This window comes from Eumetopias jubatus, unplaced genomic scaffold (assembly GCF_037043125.1).
Source record: "Eumetopias jubatus isolate StellerSeaLion01/CBP00866 unplaced genomic scaffold, mEumJub1_p1.0 scaffold_13, whole genome shotgun sequence".
Classification (NCBI taxonomy): domain Eukaryota; kingdom Metazoa; phylum Chordata; class Mammalia; order Carnivora; family Otariidae; genus Eumetopias; species Eumetopias jubatus.
The window spans coordinates 52,007,679-52,020,776 of NW_028274819.1; the positions used below are offsets into that span (position 1 = coordinate 52,007,679).

At 41.8% G+C, this 13,098-nt stretch overlaps 1 protein-coding gene across 1 annotated transcript; it reads left to right on the forward strand.

Moving 5' to 3' along the window:
• The first annotated feature begins 334 nt into the window (after nucleotides 1-334).
• Nucleotides 335-12,860, forward strand: LOC114218793 (E3 ubiquitin-protein ligase TRIM22). Its single transcript, XM_028116066.2, has 8 exons — nucleotides 335-483; nucleotides 3,657-4,171; nucleotides 4,747-4,842; nucleotides 5,485-5,715; nucleotides 9,112-9,134; nucleotides 10,346-10,446; nucleotides 10,746-10,772; nucleotides 11,030-12,860. The coding sequence occupies exons 1-8, from the start codon at nucleotides 456-458 to the stop codon at nucleotides 11,623-11,625; spliced, it is 1,617 nt and encodes a 538-aa protein (XP_027971867.1). The 5' UTR covers nucleotides 335-455; the 3' UTR covers nucleotides 11,626-12,860.
• The last annotated feature ends 238 nt before the right edge of the window (nucleotides 12,861-13,098 follow it).

Consider the following 13,098-nt stretch of genomic DNA (forward strand, 5'->3'; position numbering starts at 1 on the left):
CTTTCCCATCACAGTCTGCAAGGGTTCAGGTGCCAAGACTTTCCAGATCATTATTTTATCCTTTGTGGCTTGCCTGGGGCTTGAATATAGCATAAGCTCAACAAATAATTCTAGGATTGAATTGAAATGCTGAGGATTCCGGCTGTATCATTGTACTTCACATTTTTTCTTACACAAACATTCTTGCCAGAGTAAGGCAGGGCAGGAATAAAAATGTAGTGACTGGGTGCCTAGCTGATGCAAGTCCTAGAACATACCCTTTCCTGGCACCTTACTTGGTGCCCTCCCACTGTTATTGCTTTGTAAGTTTCCATTCTATTTCCTTTCTTTCATTTCCCCTCCTCAGATGTTCAGTTTCATTTCTACCCAGTTCCTCTAGGGAAACTCCCTTGTGAAGACTAGTTTTCTAGCTTGGTGAGTGAATCTTGCCCATACCTGCATCTGATCTCCACTGAATGAAGACTTCTGTACTTCAGCCTAAAGGTTTGTGGGGCAGTTTGTGAAGGAAAAGGGCAGGAAGTTTGGGAGGAAGAGATTGAATGTGTTTGGATGAGTTTAATTTGTGCTTCTGAAGCTGCTCTGAATTCACCCAAGAGCCAGCTTGTATGTTTAATGCAGAAGAGAGGTGCATTGAGTCTGGGGGTGGCATGACCGCTGAAAAAGGGAGACTTAAGAACACTGAGAGCCTTGTTGGTTTCTTGGAGGGATCATTATTTCTCCAGGCTGAATTACTCTCATCTGCTTTCTCTTCTGTAGTTTCTACTTTTCTACCTTGCCAACGAGAGCCAGAATAAGTGTTTTTTTTTTTTCACATACAGAAAATCTCTTCCTCTTTTACTCCAACAAAGCCTATGAGATGGAGCTCTGTTTTCCCTCTTCATAAAAGCCCGAACTCCTGGACAGAGCCAGTAGAGATAAAGAGTCCTTATCTGGACTTGTGGGAGGGAAAGGGATCTTAGGGGCTGTGCCGGGCAGAAGACACTCTTGAAACTTACCCTTTTACTCTTTTTGTCCTGGTAACTACTGGGAAGCTGTCCAGAATCTTCCTGATAAATCACCAGACTTTTGGCCAGCCTGATGAAAGAGGCTGGATGATCAGACTGCTTGTCCATCTCTGCAGCTCCCCCATGGTCACTTGTCTCTCTGGAGCTCCAGCCACAGGGAATTTGTTCTCTTTTCAGTGTGCCCATGGCTTACTCTCACCTCAGCAGCACCCCATGACACTCTGGTGTCTACTCTTGATTCAGAACTTGTCCTCCATCATCTTAGACACACCTTTCCATTGCTTTTTAAGCTCAACTCCTTACTGCATTTCCCCTGCACAGAGCTAAGGAAAGGAGTTGGTAATTTCTCAGAAATAACTCCACCTTAATCTCGCCTCAGGAACACCTTGTCCCTGATCTGTATGTTACATATTTTGATGTGTACTTTCCTTTCCTCTCACTTTTCAGAAGTCACTGGTCTGTGTCTTACATCTAGACAAGGTTCATATCCGGTTTATATTGTTTACTCGGGGCTAGTACAGGGTCCAATGGATGGGAGAAAGTGGGTTTTGAAATTTAAAAAATATTTTGATTAAATTCACAAGAATAAAAGCATATAGCTATGAGGAAAGAATTATATTAACACCTACTGAACATTCAATAAATATTAAGCATCTATAAAAGATTATATTCTGGGTGAGTGAGAGAAAATAAACAAATAGCAAAAGAAAAATGCAGTATGAGAAAAGATGAAAAAAAGAAACAATAGCACTAAGAGACAAAAAGCCCACCACAAGGCTCTGTGTCTATGGTGTGCCCTGGTAAAGGGCTTTGCAATTTGAAATAGATTTCAGGTTAGGTCTCAGTGTGGGGAGGTGATTTTGAGCTGAGTTTTCAAGGAATGGATGGATTTAAGATGAATTTTTGCCCAGAGTGATCAAGGAACACGTAAGGCAAGCAGTATGGGTTGGGGAGGGCTAGGAGCTAGACTGAGAGGATGAGGCAGTAGGAAAGGAGGTGTAAGGTGAACCTAACTCTACCGTGATAAAGACTGACTCAAACTGAATGACATGGATTTGAGCAGAGGAATGGCAAGATTAATGGGAGCTTCAAAAAAAAAATCATTCTTGCTGGTGGTGTGAACAGTGATGAAAGCAGATTGTATGAGATGAATGACAGTATCAGGGAGACTGGTGGGGAGACTGTTCCAGAAATCCAGGTAAAAGACTCAGTTGGATGGGATCTAATTTGAAAAGACAGACAGGGATGAGCCTGCCATAGCCTTAGGGACATGGACTTCTATGACAAAATGACTGCTTTGAAAAAAGTTGGCCTCAGAGCTTGAGCTCTCGGGGGACAGGGCCATTCATGTGGGGCAGATTAAACCCTGGACTCCAAGGGGTGGTAGAAGAGGGAGCACTGAATGTAGAGAAATGCAGAGGAATTGCAACACTTCTGAGTTCCCCAGGTCTCTGGATGCCAAGAACAGGTCCTGCTTTCCTGCTGGCAGCTCCTGACCCAGGGAACAGAGGAAGTATCAAGGATGTTATCTAAACTCCTCACAGGACTTTCTCTCCTTATTGTGGAGACACTTTCATTTTTCTCGTCTAAACTGTGCAGACCTCTGTGCAGACCATCAGGATAGAGTGAGATAAGGAAACTTGGGATCTAGTTGGCCCTTACCCTACTGGAAACTCCTACATTTGTACCATCTCCAAGGGGAGCCTACATTTTGTCTCTGTGTCAGTCTGTCTGGTTTAGGTGGAGAGAGTTTCAGTGGTGTCACACTTCTTCAATGATAGAATAAAGAATAAATGAATAGAGGAAACATAAGCATTTATGTTAGTTTTCTAGGGCTGCCATAAAAAAAAAAAAACATCACAAATGGTTGGCTTAAGTGAAATTTATTTTCTCCCAATTCTGGAGTCTAAAATTACAATATCAAAGGTGTTGGTCGGGTTCGTCCTTCTGTGGGTGGTGATGGAAGATCTGGTCCCTGTCTCTGCTAGTTTCTGGAGCTTGCTGGCAATCTTTGGTGTTCCCTAGTTTGTAGATGCACCACCCTGATCTCAGCTTTTGTCTTCACTTGGCCTTCTCCATGTACGCATATCCATCTGTACATCTAAATGGACTCATTTTGTGAGGATACAGTCCTGTTGATTTAAGGCCCATCAGAATGGCTTCATTTTAACTTGATCATCTGCAAAGACACTCTATTTCCATGTAAAGTTACATTTACACATACTAGGGGTTAGGACTTTGACCTCTTTTGGGGGAATATAATTTAACCTGTAATAGCACCCAATCTGTTTGAAACAGAACACACTTATCTCTCTACCTATGACCTTTGTTCTATACAAAGTGTAGAGTCTTCTCTCCCATGACCAACAGATTCCTCATTGGAATTTATGTTTCTTGAGTATCTGTCATGTGTGTGATCCTATGTGTATATGAACCTGTTCTTTTCCACCCTAAAAACGCTCCTTTAGGTGCCCATCGATAGATGTTCTTGCTGTATGTCCAGGCCAAGGTAAAATCCCATCTACAAATACAAGACTCCCCAGAACCACCAAGCTGGTCTTTGTATCTCCATTTTCACACATCCATAGCAATGGGTATCCATCTAGTTCTTACAGCCTTTACCTCTGTTTGTCTTTGTTAAAATCCGCGCAGTAATGGAGAGAGCTCTGAAAGAGGAACCTGAAGATCCCCTGCAGGAGTCTGTGAGCAAGAACAGCCTCAGTTGTCAGGACAGAAGAAGCCGGGGGAGCGCTGCAATGGATTTTCCAGCGCAGGTGAACGTACAGAAGGATGTGACCTGCCCCATCTGCCTGGATCTTCTGACAACGCCCCTGAGCCTGGACTGTGGCCACAGCTTCTGCCAAGCTTGCATCACTGCAAAAAGCAAGGAGTCAGGGGCCAACCAAAGAGGGGAAAAGAACTGCCCAGTGTGCCAGCGTAAATACCAGTTTTGGAATCTCCGACCTAATCAGCCCCTGGCCAACATAGTGAAGAAAGTCAGGGAGAACATGAGCCCACAGCAGAAAAATCTCTGTAAGCACCATGGAGAAAAACTCCTGATCTTCTGTAAGGAGGATGGGAAGGCCATTTGCCAGCACTGTGCCCAGTCTGTGGAGCACCGTGGTCATCAAATATTCTTCATGGAAAAGGTGGTCATGGAATGTCAGGTAGGCCCAAGGGTGAAGGTGGATGGGGCAGAATGGTACCTCAAGTGAATCCTTCACTTTTTGAAACTACTTTCTTCCCTTGGTCATCATAGAACTGAGCTCTGCTATCTCTTTCTGTACCCTTTGCTCAGCTTCTGAGATTTAAAGGATATTTCTGTGCATTCTTTCATTTGATCAGAAATAAGTCTAGCCTACAAAGAGCAGTTGGATGAGTGGAGAAATGCTTCCCAAGATAAATTCTGATTGTGCCTTTGAGCAGAAGAAACCCTTCTGGGGAACACGGTTGGTTGGATGTGGGGAACATGTCACTGAGATGAAAGGACTTTCCTTGCGGCAGGCTCAGTTCTTCCTCTAGGAAAAGAGATAATCAGGTTACTCTTGATCAAGGGATGGTAGCTTGCATCACCCAGGGATACAGAGTACATTAATCTCTTCAGAATTTTGTCTACATCCTAGATTCTAATCACCAGTTTCATTTCTGTAACCTAGTCTCTTCTGAGATGAGTCTGTTTTCTTTCCTCTATCCAGGTGCTAAGAAAGCTCATAGCTTGACTCTGGTGATTCTTTTCTCACAGGAAAAGCTCCAGGCAGCTCTGAAGAAGCTGAGGAAGGAGCAGCTGAAAATGGAGGAGTTGGAAGCTGACATCAGGGAGGAGAAAGCTTCCTGGAAGGCAGGAAGAGATATTTCCTGAGGGAGTTCTGAAAAAGAAAACTGGGCAGCACCTCAGTCCAGTCACAAGGAGGCCCCTTCCTCTGTGACCTCAGAATTAAGGAGTTCAGGGGATTCTCAATTAGTCCTCATTTCATTCCTTCCCTGTTGGGGGTTGGGTGCCAGAGAGTACAAATATCACAAGTGAAACCAAATATTTGGAGGTGAAGGCATGGAGGAAAGCAATGTAAAAATGACTCATGAATCCCATGTCCCATATGCATCATCAACTTTGAGGCACTAACACTTGCAGAAAACACACTGAGAAAAGCCCAGCGTTCCCTACTTAGGAGCTGTGGGTGGAAGGGCTTCCTATGCGGTGTGGCGTGATTATCCAGGACAGGTGTCTGCAATCCAAGCCTCATCCCGGTGTCACTTTGTGTCTCAGGGTGGGCCTTGTTAAAGTAGACTTTAATCTACTCCTTTGGGAGAAACTCAAGAGCAAATAGTGGGGAAATGACTTTCTCAGTAGTTGCTCACTGCCTGTTCCCTTCTCTTTGAGAAGTCCCTGAGGAAAATAGTTCTTGTCTTGGCTCCCAGGCCCAGACAATGTAGGCCCTTGGCCAGACAGACTGACTGCCTCTTTCTCTTCTCATCCCCAAAGAGTCATATGCAGACTGAGAGACAGAGGATTCTGAAAGGGTTTAATGAAATAAGAGGCACCCTGGACAGCGAGGAGAAGAGGGTGCTGCAAAAGCTGGAGGAAGACGAAGTGAATGTGCTGGATAACTTGGTAGTGGCCAAAGACCAGCTGGCCCGGCAGAAGCAGTGCTTGAGAGAGCTCATCTCAGACATCCAGCATCAGATATGGGGGTCGTCAGCAGACAAAGTGCAGGTAAGTCTTGGGTTGGAGCTCCTACAGGATGAGAATCGGGAAACACAGAGACAAAATTGCCTTCTCTGCTGGGTCCCTGCACTTTCTTCCCTCTGGTGACATTCAAGGCTCTTGGGCCCCTCAGTACCTCTTCTCTGTCATTTCGGGTGTCCTAGGGATAATTCAAATTATGAACGACAAGGGAAATGGCCATTGTTAGCAATTTATGAAAGGCAGTGCAAAATATTTGGAGAGAAATTCTTCATAAGCTCCCATTATCTGCTGTCTTGCATTTGTAAGGCATCTCTTCACTGAGTTTAGTCAACTAACACCAATCTCTGTTTATGTTTGATTTTCTTGTTCTGTTGAGTCCAGACTATGCAATACCTGTGGATTTGATTTGCATTGCCTGAGTGTAGACCACTAATGTTTAGCATCTTTTCATGTGGTTTATTGGACATTTGTATATCTTCTTTGGAGAAACATCTCTTCAAATTCTTTCCCCATTTTTCCAATTAGGTTGTTTGCTTTTTGTTGTTGAGTTGTAGGAGTTTGTTGCATATTCTCTAGACTAATACCTTATCAGATATATGATTTGCAAATATCTTATCCCTTTCTGTGCATTGTCTCTTCGCTGTCTTCGTGGCGTCCTTTGATACACAGAAGTTTTTAACTTCTTTGTGGTCCAACTTAGTTATTTTTCTTTTATTCCCTGTGCTTTTTTGGGTCATATCCAAAAACTCATTACCAAATCCAGTATTGTGAAGATTTTTCTTTTTGTTCTGTTCTAACAGTGTTATACTTTTAGATCTTAAGTTTAGATCTTTAATTGATCTTAAATTATAATTTATATGTGAAATAAGTCATCCATGTTTAAAATTATTGTAACCATTGTATTATGTTGAGCCTTTTTGGGGGGAAATAATTTGTTAAAAAGGGTGAGGAGATGGTAGCCAGTGAAGGGGTGGGCTGTATGGGACATTTGTTTGTCCAACCTCAATTCCTTACCTTTTTTTGGTAACGACCTCTTCAATTACCCATTCAGGAACCATCCTTACCCTCAGTCCATGTAGTTGGTTAGGGTTTGTAAAATCAGCAGCATCAGGGAGGTACGTGTCTCTCAATTCTAAGTAAATCAGAATATCAGATTCCTATCCAATGATGCGGTAATTATTTTAAGGTATATGCACCTGACCCAGTTTAGGTCAATGATTTTTATGCCTTAGAATTTCACTATCATGACTAGAAAGAGAAGTTCTCTTTTTCACCAAGTAATATATCAGGGATTATCATTTAAACCAGGAGATGTGAGTTGATTCCATACAGAGTCTAAGAAGAAAGTCAGTATTGCAGGTGGAAAATAGAATTTTGAGAACAGATTCTGACGACAAGCTTTTCATTTAAAAACCTAGCTATGTGGAGTTGGTGGGGGGTGGGAGGGATGGGGTGGCTGGGTGATAGACATTGGGGAGGGTATGTGCTATGGTGAGCACTGTGAAGTGTACAAGCCTGATGAATCACAGATCTGTACTTCTGAAACAAATAATGCAATATATGTTAAAGAAAAGAGGAAGAAGAAGATAGCAGGAGGGGAAGAAGGAAGGGGAGTAAGTTGGAGGGGGAGACGAACCATTAGAGACAATGGACTCTGAAAAACAAACTGAGGGTTTTAGAGGGGAGGGGGGTGGGGGGATGGGTTAGCCTGATGATGGGTATTAGAGAGGGCACATTCTGGGCGGAGCACTGGGTATTATGCACAAACAATGAATCATGGAACACTACATGAAGAACTAATGATGTAATGTATGGTGATTAACATAACAATAAAAAATTATTAAAAAAAAAACCTAGCTATGACTCAAGTTACACCTCCCCTGGAATTTATTCTTTTTTCTTTTAAATTTAAACCAGTTTTAGTCATATACAATAACAACAAAAAAGCCTAATACAGAGAATAAAACTTTATCTGAGGATGTAGAGCCAACTGGTGGCCAAGTCATTGTTGGTATAAAAGGGGTTAGGCTGGAGAGAGGGAAACCAAATATATTGTTACATTTCTGTTCAAAAAATAAGGCAAGGGGTGCCTGGGTGGCTCAGTTGGTTAAGTGACTGCCTTCGGCTCAGGTCATGATCCTGGAGTCCCGGGATCGAGTCCCACATCGGGCTTCCTGCTCAGCGGGGAGTCTGCTTCTCCCTCTGACCCTCTTCCCTCTCGTGCTTTCTATCTCTCATTCTCTCTCTCTCAAATAAATAAATAAAATCTTTAAAAAAAATAAGGCAAATAATGGCTCTACTGGGAATAAGAAGATGGCTAAAATATTTTGAGGATAGAGACTGGACTGACAATACAATATTGGAATTCAGAGTAGGTTATTATAGTTTCTAAAACAGTGACTTGAGCAGATATTGGTATCATTTTGGACAATGGAATGTAAATAGTTGGGAAATGGTAAGTTACATTTTAGACTTCCTCAGGTTCTGGCTCCTGTGGCTTATTTCATGCTTAAAAATTGGGGAGATTACCTGTAGGTAGTATAGAGGAGGTATATAGAATGAGTAGAGGGAAGCCAGAGAAATATTTGTTTGAAGTTCTTGTTTACTTGTTCCTGCAGCAAAAGAAAGTATACTTTTTGAAAACTATTATTATTGATTATTCATATTTGACTTTCCAGAGCCTGGAATGATGTCTGGCAAATATGGTTTTCACTTTTATTTGTCTCTAGAATAAATAAAAGGATAATGAATTAATGAGGTCTTCTCATGAACATATTTTTTTAAATGTCAACTCTCTTATCTTCTTTTTATTTTTTTATTTTTTTTAAGATTTTATCTATTTATTTATGAGAGACAGAGGGAGAGAGAGAGAGACGCAGAGGGAGAAGCAGGCTCCCAATATGGGACTCGATCCCAGGGCTCCGGGATCATGACCTGAGCCGAAGGCAATACGCTTAACCATCTGAGCCACCCAGGCACCCTCTTATCACCTTTTAAATATATCCCATCTCCAAATACTGGAAATCACCTTTCTAACATAATCACATGAGTCCTTGGGATGGTTGATCTTGGTCTTACCTCTACATTTTGTCCTCCATACTCTGATAATCTCCTTATTCACATCATACCAAGGGGCTTTAGGGGTCTAAGGTGGATAAAACCTTTTAAGGTAGGAGGGCTTATATCTCCTTGGAGGGTTGCCAGACAAAATACAGGATGCATAATTAAATTTTAAATTCAGATAAACCATAAATTGTTTTTTTTTTTTTAGTAGAAGCATATCCTGGTATCCTAAATATTATAGAAGCATAGTTAAACTAAAGCATATTTGTTATTTACCTAAAATTAAATTTTAACCAGCCATTTTTATTTTCTAAATATGGCAATCCTATACTTGACTCATGTTTTCTCTCTTCTCCCCAGGATATGATTAATGTCATGAAAAGGTAAGTGTGGGAAACCAGGTATGGTCCTTTTTTATGTGAGGACAGAATTATAGCCATGATGAGTTATCTTGGGATCAATCAAAATTAAAAAAAAGAAAAACACAGAGCTGGAGAATTTGGGAATGACATCATTTCAAATTTTTGATCAAAGATGAAGGCTTTCAATGGAATTTGGGTGGTGGGAGGTCACAGAGCTAGGGCCAATAAGACCATGATTTCACTCATTCTGGTCAAACTTCAGTCTCTGCCTCAGTTTGTTTCCATATTTCATAGGTGCCTATCTTATTTCAGAGAAGACACTGTCTTCCATCTGCCGGGTCCCCAAATGTTCCACAAAGACAGCTCCTTTGCATTTATTTTCTTCCTGATGTTAGAAGAAACAAGGTCTTTCTAGTGGTTTTATTCGGACTTCCAAAAAAAAAAAAAAAGTCTCCAGTTTTGGGGAATAGTGGCTTTCATCCTGGTACCAATAATTGATTTCATCTTGCTTACACACTTTAGCATCTTGTAGAAAATATGGTCTTCTTGTGTCTAAAGTTGCCTACCTTGGCAGTATAAGGTCTTCCCAAACACATGAAATTCAGACCACTATTAATTTGGTGTCATAACTTCTCTTTTTCCAGATGTTTGTGATGTTTCCCCAGAGAATATAACCTTAAATATTAATATCTGGACTTCTGTACTGGGATAAGAGGCTTTAGAGATCCTTCAGACTTTTAATACAGGAGCTCCATACTTGATAACCTAAATCCTTCAGTAGCCGGGCTCTGGAGCTTCTTTACTGATCACCTGCCTGGGAACTCACATCTGCGGCCTGTCCCAGGTGGAACCACTAAGATGGCAGTGACTCCTTCATATATCAAATACTTTTTTTAGAGGTATCAAATACCTTTTAAAGGCACCATTATTTAATCTAGTTTTATTATTTTTAAGGACTAGAGTATGCAGTTAATTTTTCCATTTTAGAATGAAGAACATGAGCTTCTTTGAGGTGAAGATCTTCTGAAGGTCACACAGAGGGTAAATGGAAAGGTAGATATGAGCATATTCTTCCGGTTGCAGCATCAGTGCTCATTCCATCCGGCCCCCCTCCTCAGTATCTCCGGTGGAGAGCATTCAAGTGAATCAGTGGAGTGAAAAGTAAGGGAAACAGTGGTCTTGCAGAGACACAAGGTCAGAAGTGTGGGATGATCAATCTTTGTCTTCTCTAGGAGTGAGAGCTGGACCTTCAAGAAGCCAAACATTGTTTCCAAGAAACTGAAGAGTACATACTTAATTCCAGATTTGAGTGGGATGCTGCAAGTGTTTAAAGGTAAGGAGAGTCAGAGGAAGGTTGTGGGTGTGGAATTCTTGTAGTATCAGGGCAAAATGGGAGAGAGGATGTTGTTTGTAGACGAGAGAAGATCTAGGCTTGACAAGGAGAGCTAGATCTCTAATGCTGAAGGTGTGATCAGACCTAAGGGGGAATGGTCAAGGTGTCTGGTTCATCGTCTCATTCCCCAGTTCATAGCCTCACAGGACGCCCCTCCCTATCCCCATTCTAGTGAGAAGATAGGTATCAGTGTTTACTCCTTGCTTCTAACAACATCATTGAAACTTTTGTCATTTCAGAGCTGACAGAGGTCCGACGCTACTGGGGTAAGAAGGAGTTACAGGTTCTTCAAATCACATATTCTGATCCCTTTTTAGACGTTGTGGTTACTGTCAGGTCCTATGATCTTAGCTTCGTGTGTTCCTCCCCAAACACGCATGCCTACAACAGTTCTTAAGTGTCCTACTCATCTCTCACCCATCAACATAAGTTCCTCCCAGTCAATTCCTGATATTCCACCTCCTGATGTCACAAGACACACATACTCTGTAACCATCACCTGACCCTGTCATTTTTCCTACAGTGGACGTGATGCTGAAGCCAGTCAATGATATTTCGAATATTGCCCTTTCTGCTGATAAAAGACGAGTGAAAGCTGTGCACAACTTCTCGCTTAAAAATATATTTCTAAGCGATTTCTCTGCTTTTGATGTCTTGGGCTGCCAGTGTTTCTCCTCAGGGAAGTATTACTGGGAAGTCGATGTGTCTGAGAAGATTGCCTGGATCCTCGGGGTGTACAGTAAAGCAAGAAACCTCAAGAGAAAAGGGAGCTCTGGGTTTGTTTTTGATCCAAATGTAAAACATTCAGATGTTTACTCTAGATACACACCTCAATTTGGCTACTGGGTTATTGGGTTACAGAATGGATCTGAGTATAAGGTCTTTGAGGAGTCTTCCACCTCTGATTCCAAGGTCTTGACTCTTTTCATGCCTGTTCCTCCTTGTCGTGTTGGGGTTTTCCTAGACCATGAAGCACGTATTGTCTCATTTTTCAATGTCACAAATCAGGGGTCACTCATCTACAAGTTTTCTAATTGTCAGTTTTCTCAGACCACTTACCCATATTTCAATCTTTGGAACTGTCAACACCCAATCACCCTGTGCACACCGACTTCCTGAACCTTCTTAGTCCCTCTCCTACTTCTGTGTAGCGCCCCTTGTCCTGGGGTTCATCTACACCTGAGCTCATCTGCACCATTCTGAACACGTCTTCTTTCTTTTCTCCATCTTTCATTTTAGAATGTTTTTGGAATAGTCTGCTAGGACTGCTGTAACAAAGTCCCCCCAAACAAAGGCTAACAACAGAAATTTCTTGTCTCACAATTCTGGAGGCTGAAGTCTGAGAGCAAGGTGTCAGCAGAGTTTGTTTTCTGAAGGCTGTGAGGGAAGGTTCTATTCCTTGCCTTGCAGATGGCTGTCTTCTCTCAGTATCTATTCAAATCATCTTCCCACTTTGCATTTCTCTGTGCCTAAATCTCCCTTTTTCTAAGGACACCAGTCAGATTGGAAAAGGAGCCACCCTAATTGCATCATTTTAATTTAATCACCCCTCTAAAGACCCTATCTCCAAAAGGTCACATTCTCAAGTATTGGGGGTTAGGATGGTAACATATGAATTTGGGGGGAACACAAGTCAACTCCACAGTCTTTTACACACCCCTACCATGCAGTGAAAGCTTGATGTTTTCTTCCTAATATTTTGTTTTCATTGGGGGAGAATGCTTTATTTTTCCTTATTAGTTTTTGCTTAGTATTAGGAGAGACTGCCTATTTGCAAAGGGAACACATCTAATCCCTTCTATAGAAAGAGCAGTATTGCTGTACCTCCTCTGACATCGCTTTTCCTCGTTCCCTCTGCTGTTGAATGGAATTAACAAAGGGAAAGTTATCAATTCTATCTAAGTGCATAGGACATAGAACAATGCATAGGGATCTGTCACTAGGTACTGGATCCTTCAGAGTGGATTGCCTTATCAATGGCACCCCTTTATGTATCACAGAGTTAAAGCAGAAGCACATAAGTAAAATATTTATCAAGAGTAGATTTTTGGTGCTCAGAGTTTCTGAGGTCAAATCTTGTCTCATTACTTAAAAGCCGTGTAAACTTGAGCAACTTACTTAGCACCTCTTGGTCTCACTTTCCTAAAATAAAAATTGCTGTTAAGATTGTACCTATTTCCTAGGGTCACACTGAGAAACCAAATTTTATTAGATGGGAAGCACTTACCTAAGAGTCTTATTTGTAAGAATCAATATTTTTATTGTGGAAAAATTATAAGCTGTATCGATGAGAAACAATTTGTTTTGTTTTGGTTTGGTTTGGTTTTGCTTTAATAAAATGATAATTGACTCTACTGAAGTCTCATTTCACAGATCCTGAAATCCCATGCAGACAGTATGGCTTTTCATGATGTGTCCTGTAGAGAAGGTCAGGTCTAGGCTCAGCTGTGCTTATGAGAGACAGCCCTCTGGTGCTCAGTCCTCTTCCTTGTGGTGAAACACCGGAGTATGCCACTGCATTGACCACCCTCTGCACTCTCCCCCTTCTCCTCCTCCCCCTCCCCCCTCAGTCGCCCCCTTCTCCCCCTTCTC